The sequence below is a fragment of the Panulirus ornatus genome, chromosome 47 (genome assembly GCF_036320965.1).
Source record: "Panulirus ornatus isolate Po-2019 chromosome 47, ASM3632096v1, whole genome shotgun sequence".
In the NCBI taxonomy this organism is placed as follows: domain Eukaryota; kingdom Metazoa; phylum Arthropoda; class Malacostraca; order Decapoda; family Palinuridae; genus Panulirus; species Panulirus ornatus.
The window spans coordinates 2,468,132-2,482,797 of record NC_092270.1 but is presented as its reverse complement, the minus strand read 5'-3'; the positions used below and the strand labels follow the sequence as shown (position 1 = coordinate 2,482,797).

General features: G+C 41.5%; 1 protein-coding gene across 3 annotated transcripts in view; it reads right to left on the bottom strand.

Annotated features, from left to right (window-relative positions):
• sn (fascin domain-containing protein singed) overlaps positions 1 to 14,666 on the bottom strand; it is a 154,167-nt gene that overhangs the window by 27,622 nt on the left and 111,879 nt on the right. For all 3 annotated transcript variants that reach the window (XM_071689468.1, XM_071689467.1, XM_071689469.1), the window contains exons 2-6: positions 8,168 to 8,318; positions 7,852 to 7,952; positions 7,523 to 7,729; positions 7,091 to 7,345; positions 6,677 to 6,827 (exon numbers count right to left, since the gene is read on the bottom strand). In XM_071689468.1, the coding sequence (XP_071545569.1) occupies positions 6,677 to 6,827; positions 7,091 to 7,345; positions 7,523 to 7,729; positions 7,852 to 7,952; positions 8,168 to 8,318 (865 nt within the window). The remainder of the gene's footprint in view (positions 1 to 6,676; positions 6,828 to 7,090; positions 7,346 to 7,522; positions 7,730 to 7,851; positions 7,953 to 8,167; positions 8,319 to 14,666) is intronic.

Here is a 14,666-nt window from a genome sequence, read left to right as displayed (position 1 = left end):
CAACCTGCCCTGTCCGTGAGACCCGTGGATCCTGTGCTATAGAAGAATGCAAGCCAACCTCCCCTAGCAACCGGCGGGTCTTATGCTTGCATCACAGCAGTCACAGGCGACAAACACTACTGGCTCCATGCAACATCATGCCAGGATGCGGTCTAGACTAACGACGACCAGAGGAATACATTTTACGCAGTAGAAATCAGCCAGACACCATCAACTTTAGTTCTACACCACAATCACTTGATCCTCACCTTTAGCAGTATATACCCGGATCAATCACGACAAACGCATCAGCATCACTACCATACCACAATCCATAAACACCTACCTACAACCTCAACCGAACCATGACAATATCTCTCATTCGAACCATGCCATCAGGTACCAACTCTTCACCACCTCACCATCACCAATGCTCTCATCACAATCATTCATACTTTCATCTCTAAAACCAACCGTCCCTCGCCTACATCACACCGACGCGAACACATTCACTGCACCATTACCCTCAAATCACATACAATCAGATCACCCTCACCACATTATTTCTTACCTTCACCTTGGCACCATTACCTTCCTTACTGTCATAACACATCGTCACACAAACAGTCTCACCTTCATGACTGCCCTTAATACATCAAACTCAACAGCTATCAGTAAAACTATGACAATACATCACTTATCAAAAACCATATCATATCGTCGGGAATCCATTACCTTCGTCCATTTAAATCATGTACACCACCACCATCCGCCCCATATAACCTATACCATACAACCACTTGCACCATAACCTACAACCACGCCCCCACTCGCACCATAACTTGCACCACACTCTCAGCACCACAACCTTCCTCAACATCTGCATCAAGCAAGCCATGAATGGCTGTATCTGCACCAGTGGAGATGACAGAGAATAGACCTCGTCAGCTTTATGTACCGCTGTGCCCTGGACCTGAACGAGAATTTTGAAGTCCCTGGCTGAAAGGGCGGGTGAGCGGTGGTGACAATAGCGTGAGGGCTGTCGGCACTCTCCCTAAATTTTCTCCATCCTGTTCATTTACTAAAAGCTGCTCGACGCCCCTTTTTGATCCACAATGACGATGTAAAGAGGACACGAAGGTCGAAATAACATATTTATATCCTTCTGCTTCTTAATTTGCCTATCATGAAGGTCGAAATAGCATATTCATATCCTTCTGCTTCTTAATTTGGCTATGAGCAAAATGTTTCATCCCTCATCCCACAGTGAATCTAAAGTAATAACACTGCAAAAAAGATAAACTTCCGAGTCTTCAATGGTAATTACACACCAGTGTTGTAATTATCATAAACAATGGTTATTTTGGCGACTAGTCAGCACTAGTAAATCAAGCAATATTTTGCAGATACTTCCATTCATTTCCACTTTATTACTGTACCCATAGAATTCTTCAGTTAAAAAAAAAAAAATATGTATATAAGTTCTTCCACATATCGAAATTCATACATATGTCAATTCTGATGAACGAAAAGATCAATTTCAACAGCACAAGTCCATCTGGGTCGAGGCTGAGGTAACACCCAAAGCTCTATATTGAAGCCTTTGCAAAATGCTGGGTTAAAACCGTCCTACCCATCAACCTTACCTCACCACCAGCTGTGGAAGGGGGTGACTGTCCCCCCGACTCTAACGACCTAGACGTGAAGCGAAGGAAAAGTGCATGCCGAGAATAAACTAACCGTCACAACATCCACTAATTACAGCCATAAAACGTTCACGGTAATACAAATATGATAAAATCTTTTAGAAACATATAATAAAGATTAAAATCTTGAGAATCTACTGGACACACATTACTGAAAGGAACCTTGGACGAATTTAGCACTGGAAGAAAAATGAGAAATACGAATGCAGCAATCGTATCACGGCTTCTCATACAGTACGAGGACAAGGACAATGACCGAAGGAGAGGCTGCTAGACAGTGAACCACTGGTGCGAATCTGGACATTGGCCAGCAAGTCATTTGCTAACCACCAGGAATATCAGCGCTATATTCTTTTTTCAAACACTTCAACTACTGGTCTAAGCCATCCATGACTATATATATATATATATATATATATATATATATATATATATATATATATATATGTATCCACTTTCCCCAAATCATCGATGATTTTACTCGTGTGACCAGTTCATGGACCGTTTTACCCCGATGAACACTATGTATATATATATATATATATACACACATATATATATATATATATATATATATATATATATATATATATATATATATATATGTATGTGTGTGTGTGTGTGTGTGTGTGTGTGTGTGTGTGTGTGTGTGAATCGTCTGGGGTAAACCATGGAAAGTTTTGTGGGGCCAGGATGTGGAAAGGGAGCTGTGGTTTCGGTACAATATACATGACAGATAGAGACTGAGTGTGAACGAATGTGGCCTTTGTTGTCTTTTCCTAGCGATCCCTCGCGCGCGTGCAGGGGGAGGGGGCTGTCATTTCATGTGTGGCGGGGTGGCGACAAGAATGAATAAAGGCAGCAAGTATGAATTATGTACTTGTGTATATATGTATATGTCTGTGTATGTATATATATGTATACGTTGAAATGTATAGGTATGTATACGTGCGTGTGTGGACGTGTATGTATATTCATGTGTATGTGGGTGGGATGGGCCATTCTTTCGTCTGTTTCCTTGCGCTACCTCGCTAACGAGGGAGACAGTGACAAAGTATAATAATAATTATATATACATATCATATATATATATATATATATATATATATATATATATATATATACATATATATATATATATATATATATATATATATATATATATATATATATATAAATTCATGTATTGTACTGATATATGAGATGGCTAAAACTTCCAGGTAGGCAAATTAGCCTAAATACCAGTGAGGTTGGACCCTTGTGTGTGTGTGTGTGTGTGTGTGTGTGTGTGTGTGTGTGTGTACAGGAGCCAGGCCTGCCTTGCAGGTGAGCGGCCGTCCGTCAGCTGGACGCCGTTTGCACCAACATTCCGCCACGTCGGCACGTACGATGACTGGCCAGCTTGCATGACGGCTGCCAACACTGTCACGGACAGAGTAGCAGCAATCACGAGACCTGTATACCCTGATCATTACGGAAATCTCTTACGGTTACGGAAATTCACTCAGAACAGCAAGAAGCTCACCACAAGACAGATATATATATATATATATATATATATATATATATATATATATATATATATATATATATATATATATATATATCATTCAGGTATGAACGAACTCAAGCACTCTTTACAGCCACTTTCATCTCAAAATCTACAAGACCGTGACAACACAACATTCAGGTAAAAGTAGACGAACAAAGCTACTGTCATCAGAATTCAAACATGAAAAAAGAATATAATGGTTGACCGATTCCGCGGATTCATAAAGTCGCAAGACCTAATGAATATCTAGCTCTTTTTAACATGTAAAAAGTTAAATCTATATAAAATTACTCACTTCAGCTAACTTTAAAATGTTCATCAATCAATTTCCAGCGAACCTTTCGTCTAGCCATTTCTCCAAGACTTATTTCTTCCAGTATTTGACAACGAGACTCCTTATATTTTTGACATTTTGTTAAAACGTTCAACGATGACACTGCAACTGAAAGTGTTCCTAACTGGAACAGGTCCGCTCTTCAGCCAGTGACCATAGGCTATCACAGTATGACCCACTCTCAGTCGACGGAAGATAGTCTCGAAAGCGATGCCCGTTGAAAAAGGCGAGCCATACTTTGACGACGCCTTTCTTGATCTTGCCTAGCTCAACATTCATTTACACAATTACCTTCTTGCTTACCATATTAATTTAACATAATCAATAACTCATTCTGCTTCTTAATCAATACGAGGTATGGATCATATGTAGATTGCTACATAACAGCAGATCAAGCCTATGAAAAGGCTATTTCACTTGTCTCCGCCACCGTCATATAACGTAACCTCCCCTACACAAATCAGCGTACAAGCTAATTCACCTCAAATGCGAAGGTTTCTTCCATATAAAGATCCAGTATATATATATATATATATATATATATATATATATATATATATATATATATATATATATATATATATATATATATATCAACATATATTACACCAAGTACTTTATATAAATATGTAGTAGTATCTGGCAATTCTAGTCAATTTGTTTGCCATGATCCAATGCAATATTCCCTAAACATTTTGTTCTGTTCAGACAAGTACGCCGTTAAAGCTTCAAGTTTATCTTAAGTAATTTCATATTCGATTCCTTCAGAAACTGAGAGAGGAACCACTCGTCACAGACCGTCCTAGGGATGATGCAAGCCTAACCAAGTATTATTTCCAAATGCGTGTACCCACAGGATCAGGTGACGGTTAGCCTTACACCACCAAGTCCCGATGGCTTCTATACCACTAAACACTTTTGATGTCATTAACACAACTTCCAATGGTTGCGATGGAAAAATCTGGTGGAATCCCTAACTGTTACTATCTACAGGAACTACTGGTTGTGACATTAACATTTACTTCTATTATATGTAGCGCCATTAAAGGCACCTATTAACGGTACCAAAACACTCACTCTTGACGCCAGCAACAGCCACGAATGGCGATGACACCAAACAGTAAATCTACGTCCGATAGCCACTGCCTACGACAGGAGTATTCCGTAACATCACCAGCCAATCCCAGTACTTTACACACCAACCTTACCCAAGTCTTCCCGTTGACCAGGGCTGTAGCCAGGCCTGGGAGGCAGCAACCACAGCCATCCAATACCAGGTGGAAGCTAACACCGAACGCAAGATGACTCAACCTTCCTAGACTCCCGCTTCTTCAGGATAATTCTCGCCATTATCCACCTGCCGCTCGAATTCGCTTCATGGAATTAAACGAATCTACCCCAGGTGTGTAATACACCTGCAGTTTCTTATATATATATATATATATATATATATATATATATATATATATATAAGAAGCTGAGGGCGATTTTACTGGTTATTCTTTATAGGTGTCTCAAAAAAAAAAAAATGCTATCATCTGACATCTATTTACTTGGATCACCTCAACAGATCTTTCTTTTGGCCTCGACTGCTGTTTCTTTCCCGTTTTATCATTCAAGGCGTTTTTTCCTTAGTTTAATTTCTGTAGGAGTTTCCTTTCTCAGGCTAAACTCTTACAAGCGCTTCTTACCTTGGTTAACCTCTACAGCGTTTCTTTCCTAAGCACACCACTGACATGTTTCTCTGCTATGATATAACCTCTACAAGCACTTCTTTCCCGTCTAATTTCTACAGGAGTTTCTTTCCTTGGCTAACCGCTGAAGGAGTTTCTTTCCCTTGGCTAACCTTTACATGTGTTTCTTTGCTTGGCTAACCTCTGCTGGTGTTTCTTTTCTTGGCTAACCACGGCAAGAGTTTCTTTGCTTGGCTAACTTTTTATTTTTTCTTTCCTCTTGCTTTGGAACAGCCTCGCCTCTCTAATCTGTAAATTCATAATTACTCCGAACGTTTCTAACGGGCTACAATACAATGTTACTGCATCATTAAATCATTTAAATTCGAACCCTCTATGTAAACCATCATGAGCCACACAATCCAAGAAAACCAAATGATTACCGGCAAACATGAACTTGTATATGCTAATTTATCAATAAGGACTTTTTTTTTATGCTAAACTGAAAAACAAGAAAAAAAAAAGATGCAATTTAGGCGCATGAATTTGTATACCATGAATCAGCATCATGCAGATTATGTCCCCTGATTACTGAACGTCCTTCTGCCTCTATAAATCACCCACGGAAAAAAGAAAAAAAAAAAAAAGGAGTAACGAAATAAGTGCTCCTAACCTACATTTGTGGACAACTGCTGGAACGTACAACACAAAATGAACCTTAAGAATGCAAGGAAAAAAAATACAATTCCTATACCAGCAGCCTCATAAAATAACACAACGTTCTGGTCAAATCTTGTCGGCAAGCGATCGCGGTGAGGGATACCAAAACGCTGTTGAAATGGCCGGTATGTCAGCCATTGTTGGCCACCGCTGACAGTCCCGACCTCCCATATGAACAGAGCCATTGAACCTCCCTCTCCCCCACACAACCGGATGTCACGTTCACAAGGGAATCACCGGTCACTTTGTTAGTCAACACGTTTTAGGGGCATGTAAAACTGTGTTGGTTTATATATTTTTTTTTCTAAATTTCATTTGCTTTCGTGAACACTGCCATTTATTCACTGTCGAGAACTTTACTTGTTCAATGACCCACTTGGACTCCTGTTGCATGAAACGAAACGCGACTCGTCACATATTTGTCATATGACCCCCAGTTGGTGTCATCCGACCCGCTTAAGCCTGTTTTGTCAGATGGGCAACGTGGCTCGGCTCCAAACAGACTCACCACCCAAGGAAGGGATGCGTGTGTACGGTCGCGACACGGTGCGTAAGGTTCCTCCACCACTAAATGATAGATGGGGTTTCGGTGAGGGTTCAGTTTGATCCTCAACATCATGTTGAACCTTGCAATCTGCTTTATAGAGACGAACCCCAAGACAACAACGGAAAGGAAGAGACAAATTACACCCGACGCTGAGAAAAAGCTTACCTTGTTTCACGGAGACGTATCTGGCGTTGAGCAGAGCACCAAAGGAAGCCTGGGGCAGAGAGTCCTCTAGGGCGAAGAGCTCGTCCTTCGTGACTGTGTTGGAACGTGTCTTCAGCACGGCGCGGGACCCGATGGGACTCAGGTACTGACCCTGCAGTATGACCGGGGAAAGTAAAAGGTCAATAGCACACATCAAACACCATTGGGGTCACAGACGAGGCAACAAGTGCCGATCGAGAACAAAACTCGTCCAGTATCAATATCTCGTAATCACTTATCTCAATTCATCACAAACTTGACAGAAGCAGTTGCGAGTAAAAAAAGAAAAAAAAATGAACTTTTTATGTGTCAAGATGCCAGGTTCCCCAATTGAAAATTCGACGAATCTAACGGTTTTGCTAACGCAATACTGACCTGATGGTCCCTGAGCGCTAGCGAGCCGTGGTGGTACTCCAGGCAGAAGAGACACTCGCGGCTACACTCCGCCACCAGCTTGCCGTCCATGTTGAGGTACTTGTTGTTGGTGGTGTGGATGGCATACTTGTTGTCGCGGAACTCGAGCGTGAAGAGCGTGTCCTCGCCCCATGGCACGTTGGCGTCGACCTCGATTTCGGTTCCGTCTTCGTTCAGGTGGGCGTATCGCTTGCGGCCCAAAGACCTCAAGTTAACCTGTCATGGAGACCGTTCGGCGTACGTGAGTGATGCTGGCGATATTATCATTCTAAGACGAAAACTACGTCATGCTGGAGAGACATTTATTAATGAATTTTTCCTCTGTGTATATTTTACATGCACACACTAGTAGACGAAGGTTCAGAACCTTGGGGAAACTGGGAGGATTATTACCTGTGGTCTCGCGGCCAGATGAATTGTCCAGAGTTCGGCGTCTGTGGGCACCTTAGCGCTACATATGAGCTTGTCGCCTGAAGCGCCCAGATAGTAGCCGCGGGTGACGTTGCGCAGCGCCCACCGCCCGTGCTCGTCATCCGTCACGGACACCTCAAACATGCACGACACGTCCCGCTCCTCACTCTCGCACATCACGTTGCCGTACTGCAAGACGTCAACCCATGCGTTAATCCGAGTCACGATATACCACTAAGCGCAACTACCAGAACATTGAGGCCACGGTGACAGTACTGTATTTATTGTTCGAGAAGGCGAATTTGTCTTACCTGGTCGACGGAGAGGTATTTGTCGAGGTGAGATTTGAAGGCGATGAGATCCTTCTCGGCGGGTTCCAAGGTCCACATCTGTTTCTTTTTGAGGGACACACCTTCAAAGAAAAAAAAATATGAAGATGCATCACAGCCATGACCGTAAACTTAATCAGAGTATTACTGCATTAACGTACATGCTCATGATACGAGAGTCCCAACTCGGCTAGTTTTATCAATTACTGTAATAAGCCATGGATGCATAAAAACGCCGTCATCTCGGGAGAAAAAAAAAAACTAGACCTTTTAGTACATCAAATGTTATGAAACCTACCATTTGCGTTGATCTTGAAGCCGAAGGTTTCTGCGGTGAGGTACTTCGCCTTAGCGTTGATGAGGCCGATAGTCCAGCAGCCGGAGTTGCTGCCCGTGCCGTTCATCTCACCACACCCGTTGAATCCGTTCACGCCGTTCAGACGAGACATCTGTAGGACCACAACAGTCAGTGGTTAGTATAACTCACATATATATAACAAAGGATTATGGCATGAGACAGTTCCGTCAAATATTTAAATTGAAGACTTCGGTCCTGGATGGAAGGAGAAAAAGGGAACAATATTAGTTGTTTTATAAAAATGGACAGGTCACTGCTACGGATGGAAGGAGAAAAAGGGAACAATATTAGATGTTTTATAAAAATGGACAGGTCGCTGCTATCAAGAAAACCTTAACCTAAACTAGCGATGGTGAGTGTGTCAGATGTTTTCGGCCATCATTTTAACACTCCTCTATTGGGACTGGGGCAATAGCTCTCTCCTTGACAGATGCTGTCTACAACTGACAATTACGAAAGGTTTTAGTTTATCGACAATGTTATTCTGTAACCATGCCGTACTGATTCCTTGGGCTGTTAACCTCATAAACACGGCCTGATATGTTATTAATTACAAACCAAATGCTGAAACGACAATTCTGAAGAATGATGACGCACCCGACGATAAAAATTTAAAACAGAACCAACTAAGCAGGACCCCATCTTCCCGAACGTGAGCCACACAGCCATATTATCAAAACAGTCACCATTACAACCAAAATATGCCACTGAACAACATTGCCGACCTCCGCACAGTAACAAACATCATTAAATCCATTACATCAACACTAGTACCATCACCTTATGGAAGATTTCAGGCCGTAAGACCGCAAAAAGTCACTGCCAAGAAAGTGCGACTACCTCAACCTAAGCGTTCCAGTGACGCGCGCAAACATCTTACATCCTCCGAGTTTGGGTTGCTGGTCTTTCTTTCTCCTTTCTCAAAGTCATATTGTCCTCTATTTTCTTAACCCTTAATAAGGACTAGTCTGTTCCTCGAAAATTCTACACACAAAAATCGAACTTGAATATTCCAGCATTCAATTATATAATTTAAAATAGGGTACACAGTGGAACAAGAGAAAAGCCAAAACCATTGCTATATGGTGATAAACCTATACAAAATGATTATGGGTTGGCCTATAACTCTCGACTTTCTTGAGGTGTTTCTCAAGATCTTTCACCTCACGTTGTAGCCCTTGAATAAGCACAATCAATGCAGCATAGCGGAGGAGGAAGAACCCTCCAGATACGATCTCATACCATGATTGCGCTATCGTACCGTCACAACAGCCCCTATTTCCACGAAAGAGCTTCCCACGTTGTCTTGGCTTCTCATACTTTCATCGCTTTCCGCACGTCATGACATAACAGACTGGTCTTATCAGCACCCGATGGCATTATTACAACAGATAATGTCGACAGAATCTCCAATCATGGCCCGGAACGACGCTAACCATTACTCAATATTACTTCCCCAGATCGTAACGGGATGAGGTGGAATGTGGACCGTAATGGCCTCCGGCAGAGGTCTGTTTCACTCTCTGTTTCACTACATCTCGCGGGAAAATTAAGCAGTTTTATAATATATCAAACATACTGTGTTTCATGCCAGTAAACCCTGAGTATTATATTGAAAAAAAAAATGTTGCAGGCATTAAGTTGGCTAATTACAATGAAATAAAAGAATATTAAAATCTGTTTCATCACTAACCTTTTGTCTTAGAACTCTGGTAAAAAAAAAAAAAACTGCTCAAAGTCTCCGGGCGAAGAAGACCTACATGGCTAAGTTTTTAAAGACCCTGCGGTAATGACTGAACAAATCTGTTCCCAAACTACGTTAGATCTGGATTCAATTCTTTCTATGGTTACCGTCGAGTGAAAAAAAATACAAAAGCAGAACGAGTGATACTGCAACTTGTCTCAAACGTTTCCGGATTTACATTTGTACACTACTATTACTGTAGTAACTAAAAACAATGAAAACTACCAGTACAGGATTAGATTTTCCTCGTTGAGAAACCACACAGGATATACCATCAAAAGGAAGCGTCACTCACACAGTCTACACTACAGCTGCTTACAGGTTATCGTACGGTATATGATGTGCGCATTACCCGCGCTGTCCCCTTCCGTCGGGTCTGAGTACTTCATTTATGTTATTACAGGAAGACATCTCAAACTATCCTAACTGTTCCATACATCACTGGAGACAGAAGTTTAAATTTAGTCAAATACAAAACTAATGAAGCAGATGAACTTACCTGAGAACCTCACAACTTACTATAATGTTAACAGTCAACATATACATCTTACATCAAGTACTTACACAATCTTTCTCTTACTGTATGAGCCTCCAGTCTCAAGAATTAATGAAGTTATTGACTCGAATTCAAAATCTAATCTTCTCTAAATTCAAAAAAATTTTGATTTCCTGTATTGTTATTGACCATATAGATTGCTTCAACATAACATTAAAGGGATAAAGGCAAGCTTATCTCATTCTTTGCTTAGCGCCAGCGCAATCCACTCTTAAGATACGAAAAATATAATGCACTTTTATGAACAAAAGAACTTTGATAAGCCCCAGTCATTCCACCACACCAATACCATAAGATCCTCTGCGCGTCCAAGACATTTCGTAAGTTTGACATCATCAAGGTGACGCCTATACTCTTAACCTTGACCATCGTTGTGGTTTCCGCGTCTCAAAACATAAGGAAAAAACGGGATTACTTCCGACACCAAGAACGAGACATAAATGATCACATCTTTTAAATCATTATATCAACACAACCACTAGACTGGCCCTGGGTAGTCTCTTGATATAACCCAGCAGTGTCAGTCTGCGAGAACAAACCGAAGCCTCCTCCATGGTGTGTCTACACCCAAGCACTGACAGCCAGCCCTCAGTGAGCCAGACTGTATGACGTTCCGCAGGGCCAATGGCCCGCCCCGTTCACCAGACGGCTGCTGCTAACCACCATATATTATCCACAAATAACATTCCCCCAGAGTTCTACTTCCTGGTTTTTTGAGGGGTAAAGATCTTGTGCCTGCTCCAAAACTGCCAATAATTTTCACGGACTGTGACAAGAGACATGGAAACTTCAGTAATCTGTGCCACTGAACTGTCAAAATCTAATTCCAATCGGTTAACAACTGCAATAATGAATCTGCAAGTGGTTAAGAACAGCCTTAATCTTTTTCTTTTTATGTGGTTATCAATAACAGCAATAACACGACGCGGTCGACCGAACTATGAAAAAAAAAATTAGCCAGCAGTGACGACAAATTTTCAATGAGGCTGCTGAACAGACACTCGCTAAGTCTGAAATGCTTAATCAATCACAACTATGGATAAAGAAAACAAAAGTTCTTGTCGCCTATCACAACAGCAATGTTTGAAAGCAAATATGTGTAATTCCATATTGGTGGAAAAGGTAAGCTCAATCATTTCAAGTATAACTGCAAACACTGTTAAGAATAATCTTGCAAGTGGACAAGTGTAAGGTAATCCCAAAACTTCGTCCCAAAAAATTATCTTGACACATTCTATATATAAAAGAACCGACAGAGGCGGGTAACAATGAGGCAACTACCATTACACCACCAATGGGGTCACAGAAACAACTGAGCTAATGCTTTCATATATAAGAATTTCTCTTTAAAAATGAACGGTGACAGACGTGACTAAGCCGTAACGATCAAGCCATGTATGTTGTGAGTCACGGATAACAAATGTTATATTGTATTAAAAAACCTCCTACCCGCTAGCTTACATTCCTGAGCCTGAGCGGAAATTTTCACCACAAATCCGTTGTTATCGTTTAAATCTTCAGTGTAGGTTTAAAACTTACCACACAAATTCAGAGTTTTCTTTATAGTTTAACAATTCATGGACATGGACCTGTATGAATTTCAACTGCATACCGTGATGCAGGTATCTTAAAACACTTAATGATTCTGGTACGATTATAAAAACCATAACATTATGCATTCAGTATCATTCATGTATCAATACTGTTATCTTTATTAAAATCTTTTCATTTTTATCACTGTAATTATAATTATCATTATCATCCCTAAGGGATGAAGGAATACAGCCCACTTATCTCCTGCGTGTGTTAGAAGGCGATGAGGAGGAGCGGGGACGTGGGCTGGAAATCATCCCCTCCTGTATCATTTTCCTTAAGAAAAAATAAAAGAAGGTTCCAAGTGAGAATTTTTTTTTCTCCTACACGGCTTAGTCATCTGTTCCTGACGCTACCCAGCCCACGTCGAAAACAGCGAAGTATGAAAGAAAAAAGAACTATCATCATTATAACATTACACCAAGAACCCCTTTTAAAACGTCCCGACAGGGAAACGATGGACTCCTTTGGAATCAGAAGGTACTCAACAACCTCTCCATCTACTGACGAGGATGCAGCCTCGTCGAAGGCGACTTCTCGCGTTTTAACGAATTATTACAGAATCTGACAACACCATGCGCTAAATATGCTCATATATGTATATGTATGATCACATATACAAACTATAAAGCAATACTGCAACCAGCACTGTGGTAGCCTCTCGTCCACACACAATGCCGCTACCAACACACCGGAAGTGGCCTTTCCGGACACACTGATAATGCCAGCTTGGACGACTAATGATGACACCTGAAGCTGGCTGGACACGCTCACGGCTGCCGCTTACAGCTTCTGACGCTCACAAAGAATTCACAAGTTGGGATCGACTGACTGTGGGTTGTTGGTGGTGACCATTCTACCAATATCATTTACCACGCACATCAAGCATAAAAGTAAAATTATATAGCCAATTATATGGCGTATGTGAAACCACAGGTGCGGTCATTAGCGGTAACTGTGTCAACAGTAACAGTTGGGAGTAAAAAGGGGGGTAGACGACTGCAGCAATGTGGTCACAGCAGCAGCTGTGGGCGCATCACTTGGTCTTGTGTAACTAACTGATCCCCGCTCGGTCCACACACACACACACACACACACACGCTCCATGCCCCTATAAAACATTTGCATTCCATGATACACGATGATATTGAATTTGTTTACCGTGCTTATAAATTCATAAATGCTAAGTCAATGTACCAGGAAGGCCGATGAATGAAGAGGCAACACCTGGCTGGCTCCCTAGAGGGAAAACACTAATTTACCTGACAAAAATAGCCCCAAGAGCACCGGGTAAGGACCTGATTACCAAAATTAATAGCCAGGACTAAATGGAGGACGAAGGTGTGGAAGTATCACTGGACAAGTATGTCACGCCGCACCACACTACCAGATGGCGTGGAAAGCTCAGGCGATAACGGTGGCGTGGAGAGCACGAGTGTCCGTCCTTCCACGCCCTACTTCCCTCCTCCACACTTCCCAAGGACACGCAGCTGTCTTCCCCACCCCAAACCCCCACTACTCTCACCTACCCAACAAGTCTTACGGTCGGCCCGGCTGTTCCAGCCCTGTATTGTCTTTTGCTGGGATGTTCCCACGCAAGATGTGAGGCGCTGCCAAATAAACCTACACATTTGGAATTATCACAGCACTGTAATAACCAAAACAGCAAAGGACTGAAAAACCTTTCAATCCAAGGACTAACAAAACTCGCATCAGTACCAGGAAACTGAAAAAAGTACCTAATAGGAATTAAGACTGTAAACTAAACTATTAATCTGGCGACTAACAAAACCAACTTCAATGCTTTGACAAAAGCTTTACTATATATGACCTATCTATAAACACATACATACACACAAAATGGACGAGAATATATTCTTGCGAAAACCGTGTAATCATATACCTATTAACTATAAAAATGATACAAAATCGCTGATATTGCCCAGCGTGGGATTTTCCCCTGACAAACTGTGAACATCTGCCTGGGAGAGGCTTGCCCCTCCCTCCTCCCTCCGCGCACCAGCAGCAGTATCCCGGGCATTAACCCGCAGATCCGTGTCCAGCAAGCAACCCACCCTACAGGACGCCTTCAGTGCGTGCAAGGCTGCCTTGCCGTTGCTTCACCCACTTATTCTGGTAGCATCTCACAGCTCGTCCACCTTCCAACACCTCCATGATGGGACAGACTGATAATTTCTAAACATGGAATCATAAAAAGTTCAAATAAACCCCCAGAATAGCTGCAAATATGTAGGGTTAGATGACGATATGACTGCCATTCAGTCGTGCACTAATACCCTCTTAACTAATCATAACACAAATAATAGGCAGCAATATATATATATATATATATATATATATATATATATATATATATATATATATATATATATATATATATATATATAAGCGATGTTTATTTCACAAGTGACAATATTTACAATTCACACCACAATCGTGTCATCACACTTTCAGAGATAAGAATATCTTGCGCCATCAAAAGCTACCACATAGATCCACAGACTTTAGTAAATGGTATCGATAAT